The sequence below is a fragment of the Cyprinodon tularosa genome, unplaced genomic scaffold, assembly GCF_016077235.1.
Source record: "Cyprinodon tularosa strain WSP-4 unplaced genomic scaffold, ASM1607723v1 ctg1, whole genome shotgun sequence".
Taxonomy (NCBI): Eukaryota; Metazoa; Chordata; class Actinopteri; order Cyprinodontiformes; family Cyprinodontidae; genus Cyprinodon; species Cyprinodon tularosa.
Window position 1 is genome coordinate 5,480,641 of NW_024037781.1, and position 24,670 is coordinate 5,505,310.

General features: G+C 38.2%; 1 protein-coding gene across 1 annotated transcript in view; it reads left to right on the forward strand.

Moving 5' to 3' along the window:
* Positions 1 to 24,670, forward strand: part of LOC119785700 (gamma-aminobutyric acid receptor subunit gamma-3-like) — a 156,138-nt gene that overhangs the window by 122,320 nt on the left and 9,148 nt on the right. Inside the window, exon 8 of the mRNA XM_038288497.1 lies at positions 1,600 to 1,752. Coding sequence (XP_038144425.1) covers positions 1,600 to 1,752 — 153 coding nt within the window. The remainder of the gene's footprint in view (positions 1 to 1,599; positions 1,753 to 24,670) is intronic.

Sequence of the window (24,670 nt, forward strand, 5' to 3'; positions counted from 1 at the left end):
ACTACAGTAGTTTTGCTCACATGCCTGGAAGATGTCTAGTGCTACTACCACAGATGATCTCGCTCTCGAAATGGAATTTAATGATTCAGATTAATAAGCCAAATTAATATAAGGGGTAGAGCGTTGCCGCCTGTGGCCCAGGCTGCCTGTCACAACTCCAGTCCGGCACGCGGGTGACGTCATACATGCTCCGCTTTGTTTTAAAAAATATAAATATAAAAAATATAACCACAGATGTCTGGGAGACAGTGATTCGCCTACATGTTATGAATGCTGGCTTACCATAAATGATAAATTATGAGCAGTTTAGTTTGTGCCTTCAACTCGTAGCCCATAGGAAGACATTACTTGGATATAACCTAATGGAATATCTTCAGAATAGCTCCAAATGACACAAAACTAATATGGGTGAGTAGAACATGGGGTAATAATGTAAAATCAAGGGCCCAATGTAAAAAAAACTTTGTTCCCCTTTAACCCCACACTGCTCCCTAGGTGCTGCACAAATGCAGCCCACTGCTCCCCATATATTCAGCTCTTTAAATATCCCAATCAAAGTCCAGAATAGTGATGAGATTTAAGATTAAATTTCATTAATTCTCCTTCCTATACGACTCAGTTTCAGCTATTTTATAAAGCTTTCTGATTGATATTTACATGTATCCTGGAACCCTTGTGTTCCATCACAAAAAAAAACAATAAAAATTTTTTTTGTAATTGTTGTTCAAGAAATTGAAAAGGTTTCTAGGTAGGTTATATTCGAATTCCTGGATTGTATCATAGCCCGAGGATCATAATAAATTTAATGAGACTATTCTATGCAGCCGTAGCAGGAAAGCAGCAACTAATTATCTCAAATATGTTGTTATGGGACTGAAGTTTTCTTCTCTGCAGCATTGTGCTTGGTAGAAGAAACTAACAACCCTTCATTTGTTTGTGTGCTGTTGTTACATCGTTACAGTAGTATGAATAAAAATGATTAAAGCCATTATTTTCCGACACACACAAGTACATAATCATGGAACAGTTGAGCACTAATCTGCCACTGGGAGTACATTTCCTTTGTCATGTGCACCTGCAATTTTTAGCAATTGAGAAGTGAGAGACGGACAAAAGGTCACCCTCTGCTTCCTTTCATTTACTGTTTTCATTAACGGCTGGCAGATTTGTTAAAAAATTATCCCCCACTCAAGTTTTTAAGCTGTATTTAAATGTGGAACACAGGACACATAATAGTTCTCCATCAAATGGAGCTCAATATCTTCTACTCACTGACAATTAACACATCTATGAGGACAGCAGAGTGACGGGCAGATATTGTCTCTGTCTGGAAAATGTATCTCTGTTTCCTCTCCTTGTCTTTTTAACTCCCATCATGCCCTTTCATGCAGATTCTAAGGAATCGTAAACCCTTTCCATCCAAAGAGGAAGCAATTCTTTACTGCCTGCATGAACAGATTTACCAGCTTTGACAAAAATCTACAGAACTCATCTGTTGAATACTTCCTAATTACTTCAGCGCTGTAATTACAGAGACTCTAATGACCTAAGATGACTCTGCTGATAAGGAATACTGTCGTTTCTGTTTCTTGCCTACAGGTGACTATGTGCTGTTGACGGTGTACTTTGATCTGAGCAGGAGGATGGGCTACTTCACCATCCAAACCTACATCCCCTGTATTCTCACCGTGGTTCTCTCCTGGGTTTCTTTCTGGATTAAAAGTGACGCCACGCCTGCCAGGACAACCTTAGGTATGAAACTCCTGCTGTTTGGAATCATTGTTATTTTATAGCACAGTGAAAACTCATTTAAAAATGTCTTGGTTTCTGTTGTTGCATCTTTTACATTGAAATATTTCAGATGTTTAGAATTTTTGATGGTATACAAAGATGATGTGTAAATGCAAAGGGCAGGTTACAAATTAATATTTCTCTATTGGAGGAGAAAAGCTGGATAAACCGCTGCTCCAGATGATTATTAATCGATTAATAATTGGATCGCCAAAGGTTCCTTAAAGAAGACTTTTATTAAACTGCACTTTTCCATTTGAAGAGTTCTGGATGGAGCGTAGTGACAGATGAAAATTGTTGTTTTTATCTTAAGTGCAAAATTTTTACAATTTCGATATTATTACTATTGTAAGTGGTTTGCTCTGTCAGCTAAAGGTATATTTTACAGTCTCTATACTCCAGTTGAGGATTAATCGTTTACTAAATTACAGCATGGTAATCAGATTCATGTCCAAACTTTGACTAGACCACTCTTTTCACATTTGGTCAAAATGTGAAAATGTTGGTGGTTTTGATGTCAGCTGCAAATTTGTCATGAACCATTACGGTCCATTTTATTGTGACTAAAACTTTTACATTAAAGGTATAGTGGAGAATGTTCTTTTTTCCGGGTGGATCATTGAAATAAGTGGTCATCATAATTGTCAATTATTCTGGTGATATGTTTACGTAAGGCTATCGTGCGTGCCCATACCGATTTTTTTTTTACCAGTGGTGAGTCTGACAAAAATTGCAAACCTTCTTTTGGAAAATAAACTTGTATGAGCGATGCAAATAGCAACTTTTAAATAGTGTGTGCCCGAGGATTAATGGGCTCCTGCACACTGTTGGCCGTTCCCTCTCGGGAGCGGGTACAGGGTTGTGCATGTACATTTTTTTTTTTTTTGTGGAGAGGGCAGGTCTCTTAAAAAATGTGTGTAAATCTTCCACTATACCATTAATATGTTTGACATTTTTTCAGCCAGCTGAGAGGCAGTATGCAGGACTAAGTGCTGGGAGACAGTACTGAATTATACAATGCTACTTATTTGCTGGTTTTGGTATCACTTCAAGCATCTCAGTTCAGGAATGCTTTAAAAGAAATTGTTGTCAGCATAAAACTCTAATATCTTAGTAAACTATTTGATAAACAGCTCACACTCCCATGTTCTCACTTTGCACCTCCTTTTAAATATATTTAAGGGGTTTCTGATATTCCTGTGGCTAGAAGCCTTTATTAAATGTATGTAGCTTTAGAGTTGGTTTCCTCTGTCTTCTTGTATCTTCCCGCATGAATTGACTGGTGTTTAAATGGTTTTCTTCTCTGTTGCATGCCTACCAGCAGTTCATTTCTTTCATAAATTATAGTTGAAGAGGATATTCAAGGTAAGTATGTGATCCATTTTCACCATGCTTCATGGCTTTTGTCTCAGTTTCATTGCCTCCCCCTCCATCGTTGTATCTAGACCCGAGTGCTGTGTTGTGCTATCGATGTTTTTCAAAGGCTGACAAAACTTCTTTGAGTTATTATAATGTCTGACAGTTTCCAATCTTCTAACTTGACCGTTCTGATCCATGGGTCAAAGTTTTGAATGACACATTGACTTCATTTCTCCTGCCAGGGTGTGGCGGTTTTGAGAACAATTGCCCACAACAGCCTTTGAGTTGTGCTGTTAAAAATAGTCAAATAGTCTGACATGTATTTAATATTTACTCAGCTGTCTGCCATATTTTCAAATGCACAAAAGAGAGTAGAAGAAAACATGAAAATATTTTTTCTTTAAAAATCGAAATATTTTTGTCCTTTTATTTATCGCAAAGAACAAAGTATCCTTTGAAGTTGAAGTTTGGTTGGGATAAAGATGGAAGGACTGGATCTATCTGCTCTGAGCTCACCCTGTGATGTACCAATCCCCTTTAAATCCAACTGGCTGACTGACTGAGATATTTTCAGACCTTGAAAGCCTAAAACAAAGTGGAGGGGCTGATATTTTTAGAGTTTTTGAGGTAGTCGTCACTTTAGACACTAAAATATATATACTCTAGTGAGGGAAGATGTTTTTTAATGTCTCGCTTGAAGACAAATAGAAAAAAAAAAAACATCTCCAACCCGACAAGCTAAACATTGACCAGATAATCAAATTGCGAACATGTATGGATTGGCGATGGGTAAATAAAGTGGAAATACAATCATACATATTTCCACTAAAAGTAAAGGTGGAAATATGGGACAAAAAAAGAGACTAAGGTTATTGCAGAAATTTAACTTAAAACTAAGACATAGACAAACAATATCTTTTGGATAATAAAGTGTTTAAAGTTATTTCAAGTTAAAGATGTTCAAATTTTGTAAAGTAAAACTTAATGCATCTTTTTAAAGTGATTTTGCATTCAGTTTTCCTAGATTTAAAAGCTGTTCTGGTTGGGTTTTAGTTCATTTGTCTTGGTAACATAGCCAGAGCTTACAGTCTTGAGGAGGAAAATGTATTGCCTGAAAGATATCGGTAAGAAAAGGGCACAATATATTCATTTCCGCCATTGTAAAGAAAATTCTCATTAACTTTGGATAATATGGAAAAATGACATTAGAAACTGGGTATGATTTCTAATTTACTCAAAAGAGAAGTAAAATTAAAGGAGATTATGTTTCCTACTTTTTTTTTATATGGGAACCCCGTCTCTGGCACCATGGATACATTTCCTTCATTTGGTTTTACCTAGCCTAACAGAATACCAGTTAGGCATAACAATATGACAAACAGATGAAGCTATTAAATCTTTGATCTCAAGATCATCCAACACACAAACAGATTTTGCTCAGGAAAACCAGATGTCAGATTGAAAATCTCCCACTTCATCCTCAGTTAAATAAAAATCAGGGCAGCATATGGATTTCATGACCAGAAATCTGCATGACCAGTATCAGTACTTGGATGGAGTGAAAACATTGATCAGTCGGTAATAAGAAGCCAACATGAACCCCCAGCATTATCACACTACCTCCACAAGAAGGTAGTGTGATAATGCTGATAATGCTAACCAATGAATCAAAGGAGGAGGGGTGAATATTGTCCTGTGTTGTATCCAATTCTCATGCATCCTTTCTTTCATCAGATTATTAATCTTTTTTTTTTGTTTGTTTGTTTTTTTTTACCACATTTAGATACCAAGTTTAACCTCTACCAATTTGTCTGTACCACATCTTGATACCAAAAAAAATTTTGTTTTATTATCTTGCAATTGGTCATACTATGTCTCATTTTGCAAGATACAGACTATGTCATTCATCCTGGGTGATATAAAACAACTAATTCTGGTAAAGTCCTTCAAATGTGGATGCTTGATTTGCTGACTCTGAGGTTTTAATAACTGCTTGAGTTCTCATCTTTAAAGCCATCAATATCACACGTTTTTTTTTTACTAACTTCTGTTTTAAAATATTGCACAAAATTTTTTTAACCAGTTTGGCCATTTAGACTCATTCGTAAGCAAATTCATAAGTTTTCCAAATCGTCTCAGGAAGTTTCTTTCATTACATCCAGCAGAGCCAACTCCTTCATTATTGCTTGCCAAATAAGTTTCGAATAACTTATTAACCTTCACTGCTCAGGTTTTCCTCCCTTGACCTCAGAGCCGAGTCCACAGTAACTCCCAAAACCTTCACCTGATCCGTGGCCAACACCAAGGCCACACAGCCCTCCTAAAGTGCTTTAATTCCACTAAGTCCCCACTGCCCTTTATCAGCCAGCTGGTATCACAAAGGGTCATCTGGACTGGCTCTGCACTAATAAAAAAAAAGTTTTATTGGACTTCTGTCATTCACTATTCACTGTCAAAAAGTTGTATTGAATTGAGTAGTAAGAAGGTGTTATTACTCAGGCATGCGCTGGGCCAGAGCCACTCCTCTGGTGCTGCTAATGAAAGCTGATCATAATAAGAGATTGTGTTCAGCGTGTGTTTGGCTCGGTTGCTTTTTGCTCTCAGCCTGATAAAGGTTGACATGATGACAGCTGAACATCAAAACAGTGTGGGGCAGATTAGATCAGGAGACAAGGAAACCCAGAGGAGTGTGTTTGTGGAAAATAGAGGAATGTCCTCTTATGCTAAGGATTTTCCTTGAATTACTAAAAATATCTTGCAGTATAAATCATGCTGATCACCTCCTTTATTAATGTGAATAAATACCATAGGAATTCCACTGCACTTATTAATCATGGTGCAGAACTAGAGCAAAAAAAGCCACCCCACCTTTAGAATTATGTAAAGCATATGTTAATTCATACTGTATATTTGCCCAGTTATTCTTAAAGGAGTTCAAAATAAATGTTATCATGAATTGTTTAAATTTACTTGAATTTTAATAAAAAAGCACCACTGGTTTCTACTTCGGGCTGCAGTCATCTGCGCTGCTCTCAGCAGTGTAGGGACACTAGAGATGACAGTCCAGTGCTGCCATCTTAGCAAATTTGTCACTAGATTTGAGGATTCTTCAAACCCCTCAAGCAATTTGGATTTTTATTTTTTTTTTTTCAAATAAGCAACTAGAGACAAATCTGGTGACTTTGTGTTTTTGCCGAGTTTGCATGTCAGCTGTTACTTGACATCAGCAAGAGCATGGAAAGCAAAGTGGGTCAAAGTTGGTCGCCTGATGGATGCAACTAAATACAGAGGCAGCCAAAGACGGATTTTCACCTTAACCTAATGCAATGGCTTGGTTCAAAGCGTTGAAGTAGCACCATTATAGACAAGAGTTAGGGATGAATAGAATTTCATTTCAATATTTTTTGTCAGTAGAGGGTAAAACTAGTGTGATATAGATTTATTATATTGTTAAATATATCAAGGGTTTGTGTCTGTGACCTTTCATTGTTTTTTGTGATTTTATTATCCCTCTTATAAGTAATTATTTTGTTAATTAATATTACCATAATACACTAAAACTGCAGATAGAAGGAACGCAACACAAATAAAAATCACCCAGAATAATTCTGGTTTGCAGCATTTTTTAAGTAAAGTAATAATTAAGCATTGAAAAATTATTTTTTTAACCAGCAGCAACTATGCCAGAAATAGCATTAAATAACTGAGTTTTATTTAGGTCTAATTGATTTCCATAGATGCAGGTTACCTACTTCCTTTACTTTGACTAGGCCACATTGGGTCACAGCACAGTTGGGTGCAGGAACTCAGGCAATAGGCTAGCAAAGCTAGTAGTAGAAAGCTTCAGTCAGAAAAAAAAAAAAACACTGTCAAACACAAGGAGAGGTAATAGGAGAGCAAAACGGTGAAATTACCTACTTATTTAGTTGGCAGCATAGGCTCTCACAGAACCAAACAATAGCAGTATTCTACTATAGTTAAAAAAAAAAAAATCACAGTACTATATTCATCTTGGATTGGGATAGCGGCAAGTTGGGCCTCTATAAGGCCGGCGGTGTGCTCTTGGGCTGCAGCATGGCTCTCAGCTTGTTGCAGTAGTTCTCTCAAGAAGGTACAACTCTCTTCATCTGTGTCTATCAGCAGTGTAATGAGACGGGATGCCCATGGCCAGCTCAAACTTTGTCCAAAGCTAATCCAGTACCATCGTTTTTCAGAAATGAGGACTTTTGTGTTTCATCTGCCTTCGGGACTGCCCTGTTAATCCAACAGAGATGGTTTCTTTATTAGCATGCTTGACCGAGGAGGCAGTCTAAAGGCTAAAGATTTCAAACTTACAAGCTGCTTCTTCTAAGGAATGATAGAGTTGTCTAGATGCTTCGACCAGCACAGTGCAGCGGCACAAGGTCAAATCAGTACAGATCACATACGAGGTGTGTCCTCTTCAAAGCAGTGCAGACTGGAAAAGAGATTACGTCATGATATTTTATTTCCTCAGGCTGTAGCTGTTGTTGGTTTTTGGTGAGTATTCTGACCTGACAATCACCTCTCAGACCACTGAGAGGGTTAGACACTTTACAAGTGTTTTCTTTCTTGCCCAGAAGGTAAAAATCATCAGGACAACTGCTTACTGTACAGACATCAAGAAGACAGACGATTGTACCTTCCACTAAGAAAGTAAGCAAAAAAGGTCATTGCTTAAAAAGCTGGTTGTTTAGAGGGATGCACCAAAGCATAATAGACAGTTAAGAAAATGTGATGTGACCGTGTGCAATTGTGACAGGAAAAACCATTGGTTTGGGAGGCTCCTCAAGTGAAACTCATTGAGGAGTGCAAATTAGAAGCCACTGAACACCAACAGATTCTTTGAAAGATAATTTTTAGGCTTCAGTGGCCTTTATTTTGTTATTTTTGAAACTATGTAGACGGGAAAGTATATTATAAGAGACGGGAGAGACATTCTTAAAAGGCCAGCAGGACTGTGTTTCAAACCTGCCACTGCCGGTATATGGGTCACATGGATTGTGAAACATCCCAAAGAATTTCCAGCTGTATTAGCAGCAAAAGATGGCTTGCAAATATTGACTTGGAGGTTAAAACTTCAATGTGCTCCACACTTGAAAGATTATTCATATAATTTAACCTGTTTCTTAAACTTAAAAACTATTGAGATAGTTGTTTTGGTCAACTGCATTTTCTCAATGAAAAACTTGACGTTTTTGGAATGCAATACTTACAGCTTACACCTCAGTGTCTGTGAGGTGTTTGCAAGCCATGGTTAGTATTTGGCAGGAAAGTCCCCATGACATTCCTGTCAACAGGTAGGGCAGTAAAACAAGTTCCCTCTTGTCCTGATAAGCATCCACTGCAGCTGAACAACAGAAAGTCATTTAGTGCCCCACACTTCTCTTTTGTCCAACGCTCCCACTGTCAGTCTCAGACCAAGGCTTGAAAAGGAACAAGACAGGGAGTAAAAAGGGCTAAAAACAATGAGACCCTTGGCACATGGCACTAGAGGGAAATGTCACAATGACTGAGGTTGAATCCCAAAGAAAACCATTTCCCTCCAACCCCAAACAAGCTGCTAAGACATCTCAGGTTGCAGCTGTGCTGAGCTGCCACCATCAGGTGCTGTTTTGGCAGCAGAAAACTTAATGGCAGAAGTTGGAGGCATCAGCTTCGGCGATCTCCTGTTAGACCTCAATCTCTGTTCCTCTCATGGATCTTGGCAAAGATTTGAGTGTCAATGATGGGAAGTAAAACTCCCCGGAGGCAGGTTTTCAGAATGTAGAGCTTTTAGAGTGTAAAATAGACTGCAGCGATGGAATTAAAAGGAGTTGGAAGTAACATCCATCATTCTCATCCAGGGTGATGCAGAATATCACTTTGATGCTCACTGTCAAAAGGACTGCTGACTAAAAAACGTTAACCCAGAATTCATAGTGCCAGTACATTTATTTTTGTTGTACCAGGAGGACTTTTAGCTAAAGTAAAGCTTGGGGAAATAATGTCTCCTCTTGCTTTTTATAGTTTCCTTCCAGAGGGCTATGTTCTAGTGGATCAACTATGGATGAGCATTACCATAAATGTGAAAAACCAAACAAGTCTGCAGACACGTCTTTGCAATCAAAACAAATGTCCAGACATGCAGAGGTCTGCAGGGAGTAGCATCCTTACCCCTCGGTGATGACATTTACATTACATACACCCCCCCACAGAAGCCTGGAGCTCTCAGACATGCAAGGAATAATGGCCCTTTTTAAATGGCTGCACACCCACAGCCCGCCATAAACAGCCAACTCGGATTCTGTTCAAATTCTACCAGATGTCATCGATGGGAACATTTCTAATGCAGAGGTCTGAAAATTAAATTACTGTGGCCATCTCTGACAAAAACATGCCCCCAAAGCAGTCCAACAAAGGATCCATAACTGGGCCATTTTTAGAAAGCGCGACCTTTGAAGGTTAAGGGTGTTTCCTGAGGTGGATAAGACCACATACAGGTGCTGGTCATAAAATTAGAATATCATGAAAAAGTAGATTGATTTCAGTAATTCCATTTAAAAAGTGAAACTTGTATATTATATTCATACATTACATACAAACTCATATATTTCAGATGTTTATTTTGTTTAATTTTGATGATTACAAATGACAACAAATGAAAATCTCAAATTCATCATATCAGAAAATTAGAATATTGTGAAAAGGTTCAAAATTGATGGCCCCTGGTGCCACACTCTAATCAGCTAATTAACTCAAACCACCTGCAAAAGCCTTTAAATGGTCTTTCAGTCTAGTTCTATAGGCTACACAATCATGGGGAAGACTGCTGACTTGACAGTTGTCCAAAAGACGACCATCGACACCTTGCACAAGGAGGGCAAGACACAAAAGGTCATCGCTAAAGAGGCTGGCTGTTCACAGAGCTCAGTGTCCAAGCACATTAATAGAGAGGCGAAGGGAAGGAAAAGATGTGGTCGAAAAAAGTGTACAAGCAAGAGAGATAACCGCACCCTGGAGAGGATTGTGAAACAAAACCCATTCAAAAATGTGGGGGAGATTCACAAAGAGTGGACTGCAGCTGGAGTGAGTGCTTCAAGAACCACCACACACAGACGTATGAAAGACATGGGTTTCTGCTGTCGCATTCCTTGTGTCAAGCCACTCTTGAACCACAGACAGCGTCAGAAGCGTCTTGCCTGGGCTAAAGAGAAACAGGACTGGACTGCTGGTGAGTGGTCCAAAGTCATGTTCTCTGATGAAAGTAAATTTTGCATTTCCTTTGGAAATCAAGGTCCCAGAGTCTGGAGGAAAAGAAGAGAGGCACTTCATCCACGTTGCTTGAAGTCCAGTGTAAAGTTTCCACAGTCAGTGATGGTTTGGGGTGCCATGTCATCTGCTGGTGTTGGTCCATTGTGTTTTCTGAGGTCCAGGGTCAACGCAGCCACATACCAGGAAGTTTTAGAGCACTTCATGCTTCCTGCAGCTGACCAACTTTTTGGAGATGCAGATTTCATTTTCCAACAGGACTTGGCACCTGCACACAGTGCCAAAGCTACCAGTACCTGGTTGAAGGACCATGGTATCCCTGTTCTTAATTGGCCAGCAAACTCTCCTGACCTTAACCCCATAGAAAATCTATGGGGTATTGTGAAGAAGAAGATGCAATACACCAGACCCAACAATTCAGAAGAGCTAAAAGCCACTATTAGAGCAACCTGGGCTATCATAACACCTGAGCAGTGCCACAGACTGATCGACTCCATGCCACGCCGCATTGCTGCAGTAATACAGGCCAAAGGAGGCCCAACTAAATACTGAGTGCTGTACATGCTCATACTTTTCATGTTCATACTTTTCAATTGGCCAACATTTCTATAAATCCTTTGTTTTTATTGGTCTTCAGTAATATTCTAATTTTCTGATATGATGAATTTGAGATTTTCATTTGTTGTCATTTGTAATCATCAAAATTAAACAAAATAAACATCTGAAATATATGAGTTTGTATGTAATGTATGAATATAATATACAAGTTTCACTTTTTAAATGGAATTACTGAAATCAATCTACTTTTTCATGATATTCTAATTTTATGACCAGCACCTGTAGATACTGCATACAAATTTACTGGCAGTAGCAGAGAATGGTTAAAAAAGCCACAAGACAAAGTTATCTTTTAATGCCGTAAGACAACCCCACACTGACATTTATAGAAAATCCCACTGTGTAATTCAAGAGCAGCATTCAGCCTAATTAGATTATATATTTTTTTTATGTCTTATTTATTGGCAACCCTGCAGTATACCATTTTAACAACCTTCCCTGGCCAGTAGGACATTATTATGGAGCTTAGAGACAGGGTTGTTTCCTAAAATGCCTGGATTAGGGTTCTGAAACATCATCATCAAGGTCCAGTGTCAATTCTATTACATTTTCAGGAGACAATCAAGATTATTAATATAAGAGTATTATTCGAAGACGGAAAACTAAAGCAGGTACATCTCAGTTTCTGAATATCTCCAGGGACTGAAGTTATAGTATTCTTCCGTCCAGTTGACACTAGGTTTACTGCAGGGTTTTGGTATTTGGGACTGTGACAGCCATAGATGAGGGTTCATTGTCTCTTGAACTGACCTTAGAATGAGTGTAATCCAAAGAATACTGTCTTTCAAAAGTGCTTAATTTGTTTAGGCTTTGGGGAAGAAAACTTCCTAAAGCATAAACAAAGTATCAGAATGTTGAGAGAAGATTTGAGCGAATTTAAACATGGCGTGATGTCGATACCTGGGCACGTCTGAAAAGTGTGGAAACCGCTGATAACTGGTTATTTTCATGCTTAACCATCTCGGTGTTCAAAGAGAATGGTCTTAAATTGGTATGCAGTCGTGTGTAGGACGGTGGCTTGTTGATGTGATTAAGAACAGGAACCTGAGGCTATAGTTTGCAGAGATTAGAGATATTTTGATATCCTTGATCAAGGTCTCAGTTTTAGCTAAATAATTTAAATTGTAGGTAAACTGCATTAGCTCATTAGTACAGGCTGATGTTGATCATACATTTTTGTTTTGGACTTTCTGACCGTTTCTAAGCAGTATAGTTGCCGTCTGTGTCCATTCAATTATGACGACAATTATAATGCACCGTTGCAAAGCCCAGATCATCTCCAACTGATTTGTGAAAGATAATAGGCTCGCTGCCCTGTCATGGCTTTTACTGTCAGCTAATCTCAGTCCTGCTGAGCACCTCTGATGTGTTGGAACCAGAGATTAAGTTTTTTTAGAATGCCAATAATGGCTTAAATCTTTGAGGGAAGTTTCTGACATCTTGTAAGCTCTCTAACGAAGAGTTAACTGTTCTTTCAACCCAAATTATCATGATATGGCTGATAAAGCAGTTGAATATAACTATGAGCGATAACCATTTCAGATGTAATACATAAGAGAAAGAAAATCATAAAGTCAAACATTTTTTTCTTATATTTTCCACTGAGCAGGTGGATAATTTAACTTCAATACCTAACGGAAGGCCAAACCTTCAATACTACGGGCAAAGTAATAATGCTCAGAAATTAGGGAATATAAAGCCTCTGTGTAAATTAGTTTCATTACTGATGGTCTGATAGAAGATGGTTTCTATAGCAACTTGCATTTTAGAAGCAACTCTCCCACTAAGCGCGTCTACAGGTGTTGTCAATTCTATGTGGAAAGAAATAGTCAAGCCATTTTGCGTCTCCAGAGGAAGCTGTGCAAAATCTGATAAACTGCCTCAAGCATTGGTTGTGACTAAAGACTGCAAGATTGGAAAGGAAAAGGAATCCATGGGGAGTTGGGAAGAAGTGAGCAGAGCAGAGCTTTTTGGCCCTCTCATCTCAGCTTGAGGCTAGCAGCCTGAGGCTACAATAGCTGCTGCTAGCACGACACTTCTTAAAGTCTGGCTGAACCGCCAGGAGGGTTTAAACCCGTCACAATGGAGCTTTCTGACAAGGTGTGATAATATCAGATTCTTTTCTGCTGAAAATATTATCTGTTTTTTCAAACTGAGACTTGGGAGGAAGCAGTGGTAGATTAGTGGACACTCACTTCCAAACCAAAAAACTCATTATACAGTAGGATACCAGCTGCATGACAGTTATTCAGGTAGTAAATGGAAGAATGGCAACACTTTCTTTATAGGCACCGTGTAACTTATTCAATGGAAACCTGTTTTTATATCATTGCTGGCAGTCCAGGGAGTCGTAATCTTGTTTCAAGTCCAGTTTATTAGATTAAGGGCAACTTTACCTCAGAAACACAATGCTTATAGTTAAAGACGGGGTGCTGTTATAAAGTACTTACAACCCTTCCAGATTTTCTTCCATTTTTGCTCTTATGTGGCACTACTTATCAAGTCTAACCTAAGAAAAATTCAGTATTCAAACTTTTTTTTTTTTCCCATCTTTTATTGTCATTACATTGTCACAGGTACAGTACAAAGCGCTGAAATTAACTCTCTGCATGCCCATCCCCTTGGGGAGCAGTGTGGGGTTAAGGGTCTTTGCTCTTTGGCTCTTTTCATCTGCGTCTATCAGCAGTGCAATGATAGCCTGACATAGTCCTACTCAATTCTAGTCAGAATATGAGTCTGATACTGCTCCATAGAGCTGTGATTAAGGGGGCGTGTTTTGAACGAACCAGGAAAAAAAATGCCTCTGCACTCAATTGGATAGACCTACAACCAATAAGAGCAACGGAGTGCGTGACGTATGTTAAGCCACGCATAGTTGTTGTCAACAAAAATCAAAGCGTGCAGTTGCACGCCTAGAATAAGAAAATGAGCCTTGATCGCGCTTCTCTGTTCGTCTTTTAAAATTAATTTGCTGTCGATATCTTCTAGAACAGACCTAATAGCAGAATCTACTCACCTCAACTCTCTGGCGGCAGCCATTGTTGTTGTCGCCCAAGCGCGCTTTGGTCACGTGGTTGATAACGTTACTGTTGATCATCTGTCCATCATCGTATAAAGCCCGCCCTGACAATTTGATTGGATCGCCAGAAAGTGGGCGATCATACTCGCGCTACTATGGAGCAATGCCAGACCGAATTCCCGACCTCAAACCTTGTGGGCGGGACTAAGTTCGGAATGGCACCCAGGCTAGTGCAATGAGGCTTGACCTCAGAACCTCTGGATTCCAAGTGCAATGCCCTAACCACTAGGATGCCCCTCCCCAGCCCAAATTGCTTTAAATGTATTAAGTGAAAAATAACTACTTAAAACTACCTGGCTTGTCAAACAAATTACCCTCTATGTCTAGCAACAAGTTTTACCATCCTTCATAGCAACAACTTCCATTATGCTTTAATAAGTACGGTTTCTTTATCCGATTTTAGATCAATTTCGGATCTAGATAATGATAACCATCAGCTCCATCTTAATAGGAAAAAATTAATAGAAAAAAAATTGTGTGTAAACATAGGTTGAATAACTAAGAAACAGACAAACGTTTGTGTTAATTTATCTTCTAATGTCATGCTGTATTATGTTGACCCAACTTAATATATAACTTTAAATAGATGACACGAGTGTAGGTATTTTTTAGCTAGATGCTGATTCTCCATGAGTTTATTTTGATAAACTTTTTAGTTTGCTTTTGAATAAAGTTTTGTTGCACAATTCAAGTTTGCTTGACCTGGAAGTCTATTGGTTGGACATTTTCCTTTGACTTTCTGTTAGAGAATATCCTAGTTTTGCAGCACCAAGTGGCTCCAGATCATCATACTACCTAGGCTAGACAATATGGCCAACATTTATATCACAATATATTTCTAATTTTCGGTTGATATGATTTTGATATAAACAAAACAAAGGACGTCAAAAGACTGCAAACATATGACAATTATTTTGTTATGTTTACATTTTTGGAAATATTTGTTTTGAAAAACAAAACGCATAAAACAAAAAAAAAAAAAAAAAATCACCCATTGAAAATTGTTGGAATCAAAGACTTTGATGTATATTGAAATAATGCAAATGTCATATCACTGTTTAAAAAAATTATATTGCAATTATATTGTTAACATTATTGTATGTTCTGTTCTGAAACTGTCAATTTTAACACTAGATGCATAAAGAACCTTTTACAAATATCAAACCCTCTCCAAAAATACTTTATTGATCCCAAAGAGAAATTAAATGTTTATATAACTTAAAGGGCTTTGTTTTGTTTGTTTTTTTTTTGTTTTTTTTCCCTACCCTGTTGTATATGCCAATAGATGTAGGCCAGTGACCAAATGGTTGACATACAAGCTACAAGGAGACCCGTATAATGCAGCAAGAGAAAAGTAAAAAAAAAAATTACAATTCAAATCCTTAGAAAAATTCCCTAATTTCAATTTTGGTTTTATTTTGTAGATAATGGAATTTCTTTTTAATTCACTGGAGTCCCAAAGCCTTTTAAATGGCATTGTAACCTTTCCAGACTGGTGGATGTTAATGACTGTCTTTTGCTGTTAAATATCTTTAGAGGGCATGATGCACTGCTTTTTGAGGTGTTTTTGCCAACTATCTTTCACTGGTGAAATCAGAAATATCTTGATTTTAAAGATCTGTTTGTCTATCATGTTTTCTTTAGAGATGGGGCATTTTTTTAAGTCGAGTTTATGGATTAAATGTAATTCACCAGATTTTTCATCATTTCTGTCTATATGGGGGATATCCTTTTTTTCCATAGCAGGTTAGCATCATAGTAGTCAGACAGGTGGTGAGTTTAAGACATGGCTGAAACAAACCCTCGTTTTCAGCATTTTGTTGGCTCATTCATCCATCATGGCCTCTTCCTTCTGCAGACTTTCGTCTTTTTGTCAGTTTTGCACCATATTCTCTTTTGCTCCCAATGGAGAACAGTCATTTTTCATAGAGGCAGAGAATTTGTCACCACAATGTGGACATTTCTCATTTTAGGGTATCTCCTAAACCAGCTGATTCTATTGTTTTTTCTTTTGGCAGTCTCAATTACAGCCCGACCAACTGTGGCAACTTTCCATCACCATTGAGGAAAAAAAAAAATCCTCCAAACATGAACAAAACAATGGTTGGTTTGAGTTCCTAAGAGGTAATATTGTATATTGGAGAAAAGCAAACAATGCCACCCTAAACAAAGCTCCAGACTCGTAATAAAACAAAATATTTAGAAAGTCATTTGTCAGAGTTGCCTTTCTCACAAGATGCACATCAACTACCTCAGGGCAGAAGCTTCTAATGTTTCCCATGGGATCTGTATCCAGAGAACAGTTTAAGTTGAAGACAGTTAGTCTGTTATTTTTAGAGATCGCATTACCCCAAACTGGACTCTACTTTTGGAAAAAGTCGCCTTAAAGATGTATTAGCTCTGCTTTTTCAATTGTTGGATAATCAAAAGTGGATAACCATGAAGAAGAGGAAAATGAGACAGATTTATCCCTAATGAAAATCTAAAGTATGTTGGGCATTTGTCTTGAACACACCTAAGAAGATGCTTAGAACCACCTTTCATTGTAATACTTTCAGGTCTTTTAGGACACAGTACCTCTAATAAAAAACATGGGTCCAATCTCAAACGGCCCCTTAACACTATCCTTAAGAGCTTACCCACCCTTTGCTCGTTCCAGCAGAGTCTGCCACATTTAGGGTCATCCTAAACCACGTAGTGAGTAGGCCCAGTGGAACATTAAGCCTTTAAATAGTGAGTCTGCACTGATACAGACTCGCTAGCTGTGTTCCTTATTCACATTTAAAGGGGGGACCATATAGTGGAACGGACACGTAACTCCGCCTCCCCAACGGTGCCTGCGCCATCTTTATTTGTCACTGCTGTCTGATAGCGACAGCCTATGGCCACAGCAGGCTGCTGTGGCCATAGGCTGTCAAATCCCACAATGCTTTGGGAGGAGAACTCCTATATGAGAGATATCTTATCTAGTGACCATGGATAATCACTACTTTTCAAGGTGCATTATTGGAAATTTCAAGTTCATTACTTTTTCATCAACTAGACATTCGCACACTCATCTAAAATGGCGTAACCACTATATAGTGCCCTATATAGGGATTAGGGCGGACATTCAGACACAGCCACTGGATTGTGGCTGAGGGCGTAACGGCAAACTAATGTATATTTGACCATATACATTTTATTTTAAATAATGGGGAAATGATTTTCTTGTCAAATCGTGCCACAGACCTACAGCCATGCACATGGGGCGGCACTGTGTTGCCAGAGCAAAGACTGTTTTCCGTTGGAGGGAAGAGGGCATCCCTTTTTCTTTTTTTTTTTTTTACCTCCCACCTTTAATCAAGGCTCCCTTCACAGCTGTGAGTGTGACTTCATTCGAAGTGACACTCTAAGGTGAAGAGTTAGGGGGGGTTGGTATTGTGGGGATGTGGTGGTTGTGTGTACTGTGTCATTTTTTTCTCATAAAATCTCCTAAAAACGATGGAATTTTTATTGTTTTATAGTTAGATATGTTGTTTCTTTGAGATAAAATGCTAATAAAACACATTGACCTTAGCAGTTGTAACGTTAGGCGAACCTTTGAGTTAGAGTGTGAATACCATTGCATGGTTCTCCATACCAAGTGCACCACCATGTCAAAGTCCATATTTCTATATTTCTACCAAAGGAGACAAACATCAGTCTATCACTGAAAACAAAAATAAAGTTGGCCTTAAAGTTTGACTGAATTGGAATAAATCTACTTTTATTAATTCAAGCAATTAGAGCAAGATTTTAGAGAAGCACTTTGACCATCTGACCATCAGATATTACACGCCTGAGAAAACAAATTAGACAGAGTGGGCTCACCTCAGGCAGTAAAGTGGCACTATGGTCAGAGGGTGTTCCTGCAGGGCCATCGGACTGATTAGAATGGGACGCGGTTTAAAGCTGCTGCAGCTAAAGTGTGTGCAGAAGACTCTTAATCAGATCAGATTGGAGTTGTCATTGGTTCCATTTTAACCTCAATCACCAGCATATTAATCTGGAAACATCAGCATAATTACTATAAACAAACAAGGAGCTTGTTGCAGAGTGGATCATGCTTCATGTACACTGCTTTTTCTACTCTATAGATGTGGTCCATCGATGTGCTTCTCAGCTGACAAAAGCTAATTATTATTGCAGTGTAACTCCATTGAGACTAGTCCAAACATATCTTCACATTAGTGCCTTCCGTGATCCTTAATCGGTGTCTGGAGCAAATTTTGTCTAAATGTTACTTTCAATGCAGATATAAGAGAGGTCCTTAATCTAATCTAAGATAATGGTGATTGAGAACAAGATTGAAAATATATTTTAATGAATGAGGCTAATTTCTATTATCAAAACTGACTCCTTATCTCATATTGACCATGCTGTGCATTATTTCAATGCTTGTATCCAATAACCAGCATATTTTTAGCAGGTCATGGTGAAACCAGCTTAAGTATAGAGTCATAACGTGCTTAGACCCACTGTTAAACATATTAAGTAAACTGAAACCTATACAAACTGCTAGATGAGCTATAGATAACAAAATATATTCTCAAAGAGGAGCATATTAACACAGAAAATTCTGAAGAAACCTGATTGGGAGAATGGAAGAAAAAACTTTGAAGTGAGATGTTTAACAAAGAATTATAAATCATCTTAGGTGGATGTAAATGGCTTAAATTGGAAATTGAACAAATTAAATTCACATGTTCTAATATACAGTCTTTAAAGTAGTCTAGAAATAAAGTAAAACAATAATTAGAACCCATCAAGAGGGAAAACACGATATAGTTACATTAACAAGCATATGTTGTCTCATATTAATTTACTGGTTCTTCTCAGTACTTTTTATAGAAAATGTGACCCTCTTCCCCCATCTGGACACATAACAAAGGTCAGTATTTGGCATACAAGACTGGTCACAATTTACAACCTACAGTAGCTTCAGCCCCCTCCGTTCACCACAGAGACAGGAGTTTTTTGGTTAACAGAAAACCTGTTCTTTCTTGCTGCTGATATAACACTTTTGAGTTTTTTTGTCGCATATTTGCTTTTTTCAGCCATATGTACTGCATTTTTTCTCACTTCCATGTGTCAGCTTTTGTTTTGACTATAGATGCAAGAGTGTTTCATATCGCTTGCACAGGCGAGAATCACTCGGTTGCTATGGCATCATGTAGTGGCAATTTCTACAGAATGAACCTCAAGTGAACAAAGAAAACTCCTGACCCTGATTTAAAGAAGCAGACATCCAGCAGGTTTTCCTACAGACATATGAGGCGCAAATTTGTTTCAGCACCGTTGCTGCAAAGAACTGCAGGTATATTGGGGATGATAAAGTGTTTGGACAAGAGGGTTGTACATTTACCAGGTGGCTTACTTAAATGTAATGAGTGGGGAGAAGGGGAAGAGTCTAGACAAGAAAAGGTGGCCCGAAATAGAAAGGAGCAACTCGTCTCTATGGAAACGACAGGCAAAAACAGTGGCACACATACACCGCCATGGAAGACATGTAAGAGATGAGGGTGAAAGAGAGCAAGGAAAGAGATCGGAAGAGAAGGCAATGCTGAGACATGGCGGGTAGAGAATGAAGGGAGGGAAACATGGTGAGCTTACAAGACTGATGAGTGTGTCACAGCAGTAAATATCGATGCCCTCATCAAGCGTGGCTGTCACTGCTTTTATCCCTCTTTGAAACAATTGATTTCATTTCACCAAGTAGATATTCTGGTCTCTTTAGAAACCATGGAGACTAATTATTCGAACAATGCCACTGATGTCGCTGTAATTTTCAACCACAGGTTCTCTCATTAAACTAGTTACCACTGACCAGCAATTACAGACACGCAAGTTATAAAACTATTCAATATTACATGTTGATGTGATCATATCAGAACATTTAAAGGTTCTTGGTATTAGTTAGTGTGACATCTAGTGGCAGACCTGTGACGCTAAAATGTTCAGCTCAGAGAAAATTGAAGCACTGTAGCTCAAAAGGTTAACACTATGTCAAAATGTTAACAATTCAAGTTTTCAAGAAAAGGATGGCTTAGTGTACAGTATGGAACACTCTATATATAAAGTGAGTAAACTTTACACAAAATAGATTAAGCCCACAGCTCCATATTCTTTAGTAGTGGGCAAAGCCACCTTCGCAACTGCTTCTGGAGATGGAGCGAGAATTGTGATTAGGAATTTTTGCAGTTAAAGCATTATACAAGTAATCCATAATTCAGATTACAGTTGGTTTTGAATCATTTCAAAGTTTTCATGGATTTTTAAAGAAGCAAAATATGCAAAACCCCAAGAAGTCTTTGTCTAGTCTGTTCTAAAAGAAAGTTACTTTTTCACTTGTAATGCCTTATCAATTAAACAAATACCATCCATTTTAAGATTTATTAAGTTTTTTGGCATACGGAATAATTCGTTCCCTCTTTTCATCAGATGATACCATATTGGATTGTACCACTTTTGTCTTTTCTAGAATCCGAACATCTGAATATTTGTCATTCAAAGAAAAAAATGAAATCATGGCCAGCGAAATTTTAAAACCTTATATTAAAGGAGAATCCTGGCATCTAACTTTAATCCTCACAGCATGTAGCTGAGTGGAATCTCGGTTGTTAAAGGCTGGATGCTCAATGCAAAATCAATCTTTTGAATTTGGCTATTATATAAAATTGAACAAAAAGACCAACTAGATGTAGCTCAGAAACTAAAAAGCTTTGACCCTTAGAACACGCTACCCTATCAGATGGAAGTATTAGTATATGGTCTTTGATCAAACCCAGAATGTGACCTAATACTCACTTAATGGTGGCAAATAGAATACTCTGATGTAATTCCATGCTAGAGGTTGACACCTTGCAGAGTTGATTAACCTGGTAATTGTGCAAGCATAGAGCATCAGCATGGTCGCTTCGTCGGCACCATTTGAGACTCCTCAGAAACAAGGTCATCTCAGGATTTGGTTCCATTGTGAGGAGTGATGTGATCAGAGTCTGTATTCAGTATTTATTAGTGTAAATATTATGTTTTTGAATGAAAAGTTAAAATCTTTGGGAAATAATGGCAAAGGATAATGTGAAAACCTTTACAATCAAACAGTTTATTTTGAATGTATTGTAATATTTGACCAAAAAAACATTTTTGTAGTTCTTTAACATGTTGGAAGCAGTATATGGAGGCAAGAATAACTGTTGTCTTGCCTTGCACAGGTTTATTATCATAGGGTAAAAAAGATTCTTGGAGCCAAATACAGATAAATCTCAAAAGATAAGGTTGTGAAAATATTTATTCCATTCATTCCAGAAACTGTTATTCTAAATAGATGAATTATACAGTAAAATAATACAGCTTTAATTTTTTTTACAGTTTTAATGCCTTTCAGGTTTAGAAAACTAAAAATGTAGTTTTTTGTAAAGTTAGACTAATCAGAAAAGGATGTTTTAACAGTAGGCTTTTGGAAAATATGTCAATTTCCTTGCATTCAATACTTATTTGAGTTTCTTGTACCTGTTGCTTCATCAGTCCTCTGTGGAATAGAAGCCATAAGCCTGTGATACTGTGAAGGTGTAACGGAAGCCCAGATTACTTTGATAGCTGCCAGGAGAGTTTGCTGGCCAATCAGGAACAGGGACACCATGGTAACTAGAACAGGTTTTGGTACCTTTGTCTGTGTGGGCAGGTGTCAAGTCCTGCAGTGAAATAAAATTAAGCATCTCCATACAGCAGAGGAAAGGCTGATATTCTGCAGACATTCCTGATAGATCAGTGCATTGACTGGATTTTACAGAATGCATTGGACCAAAACCAGCAGATTAAAAAGCAAATCAAACCATCACTGACTGAGAAAACCTAACACTGGACTTCCAGCAATGTGGATTCTGTGCCTCTCCTGTCTATATCATGACTCTAGGACCTTAAAGGTATAGTGGAGGATATTCACAAATTTTGGAAAAGGCCAGCCGTCTCCACTTTAAAAAAAGAAATGCGCATACACGTAGGGCTGGGTACCGAACTTTGGTTCTTTTATGGTACCGACCGAGTATCGAGTATCTACAGAGTATCGAAACATGCCTCGTCTTTCGGTACCAAGTGTCGGTGATTGGCTGTAACACTTAACGTGATTGCGTCATCCAGGAAAAATACACAGGTGGTCACGCCTACAGCTATTTAGGCTGATGCCAATAGTGCGCAATGCAATACATCGTGCACGGAAACAATTTAAGAGCAGAAAGTTGCTCGGTGTTTGACTGCAAGAGGAGCGGACCGCAGCCGGCGCCACCATCCTCCTCTCAGCAGCCCGTGGGCAGAGCAAAGCCAGAGCGGAGTGAATCATGCTGCTCTCAAACTGGACGCAGCAAGAGCAGCAAAATCGCATCTGCTGCTTCCTTTTTTGCTGCTTGTACCAGCTTCTGACGCGCGGCTGAAGAAGCTTTGCTGCTCTCGCTGCGCGGTGCAAAAGTGGCTCTGACGCGCGTTGGGCGGAGCTACTCTATCCTTTTTTTGCCTTGCAGCTATATTTGCTGTGATCAGTGGGAATAAAGTAGTTTTATTATGTTTTTAAGTGGGAAAATCCACCTGAAAACTTAATCAGTGCAGTCAGTTCATCCTGCCTTCCAATATTTCTGTCGGAGCCGCTCAGACCCCCACATACCAGCGGTGCGCTGTCAGTAGGATCCCATTCAACGGGCTTGTTTGTCAGACATGGTAATTTTTCTAAAGGAAAACTGCTAAGTAAAAAGGTCCTCATAATGTAACAGTGAATATTAGACACTGAATTTTTTTTTTATGTAAGAGGAAAAATGTAAATGGAAAAATCAGAGCTTAAAATAAAACTCAAGATTTGTACTTCTTTTTATGTTTTTTCGAATTGATATTATAAAACTGGTATCGAAAAAAGTATCGTTCAGGAACCGGTATCGAAGTGAAGGTATCGGTATTGGTACCGGAACCGAAAAATTTTGAACAATACCCAGCCCTACATACACGACCCTATACCCGCTCCCGAGAGGGAACGTCTGTTAAACGTGTGTGAGAGCGTGCACAAGCCCATTTCTCCTCATGCACGCTCTGTTTAAAAGTTGCTGTGTGCATTGCTCATACAAGCTTACTTTCCAAAAAAAGATTTGCAATTTTTTCACCGTCAGACTCACCATGGGTAAGTGAAAATGGGGACGAACACATAAACATTTCACCGGAATGATTGTCAATTAGGAGGACCACATATTTTGATGATCCACACGGAAAAAGAACATCCTCCACTTAATTTCCAAATGAAATGCAGAATGTCCTTTAATCAGAAAACAGCATTTTGGACATTGAGCAACAATCTAGGTCTTTTAGCCTTAGCCCAGGTAAGGTGATTCTGATGTGTCTGTTTCAGGAGTGACTTAAAATGATGAATGCAACTAGTAGCAAATAGACTGGTATTCATTTTTGTTGTGGTTCTAGATGTCCTGACCCATGCCCAAGTTAATTCCTTGTGAAGTTCTCCTAAGTTTTTAATGATTTTGGTGAACTCTTTCCTTCCACATTTCTTCCTTCCTCTCAATGTTCTTTTCATATGCTTAAATATTAATTCGTGCCTCCTCATGAAGGATACTGATGATCGAAGACTACAGTGAACTTCGGTCCATTGTAGTCTTCCACATGATTGTGTCTCCTCTTTACCGCTTAGAGGCTCAGGGAACATGTGCAGGTGCAGGAGAGAATTAGCAGATTATGGCTAAACACTGAATTGTGTATCAACTTGAAATTAATAACAAAAGACGGCAACTTTACACAACTTTTTTATTTATTACAGATTGATTTGGAAGTTTAACATGTCTGCCTTACCTAATTGTCAGAAATGGGACTCCATATGGTGTCCTTTATTTGAGGTAAATGGATAATGACATATCACCCAATAAGTTTTTCCATAGGTAAAATTTAAATAAAAAAACAGGGAATGTGGTTTTGTTTTTGGCACTGCTGTTTTCAGTGCAGTTATTTTTTTCTCTTGTAGTTTTTTGTAGTGTCTTGTATATTCTGGTTTTCCAGTAGTGAATATGAAGCAGCAAAAAAAAAAATAATATCAGCTGTTTCACATTAACAAGAACTGATCTGACAAGATTAATTTAATTGTCAAAACATTTGTCCAAAATTGTCCATATACATTAGTAATGGTTAACATTTACATAGTCATTACATACAAACCTTGCTCCATTTTATTAGGATTGTGTATGAAGTAAAATCAAAGTAGAACGAAATATAAAAACATAAAAAAGAAAAATACATCAGATCTAAAAGTGCGATATGCATTTGAATTGAGCCCACTTTGCTCTATCCAGCTTAATCTGTGTGTAATGTAATGAGTATAAATGCAGTAGTTTTAAATCTCTGGTGTGTCAGAATATTGGTTGTCTTCATGGAACACAGCAAGGAGAAAACCGTTTAATGCTATTAAAAAGGCAAAAAAAATGTACTGACCTTGTGTAACATTCTAAAGAAAATGTGAAGGGTTGCAATCACTTTTAGAAGGTGCTATTCTTC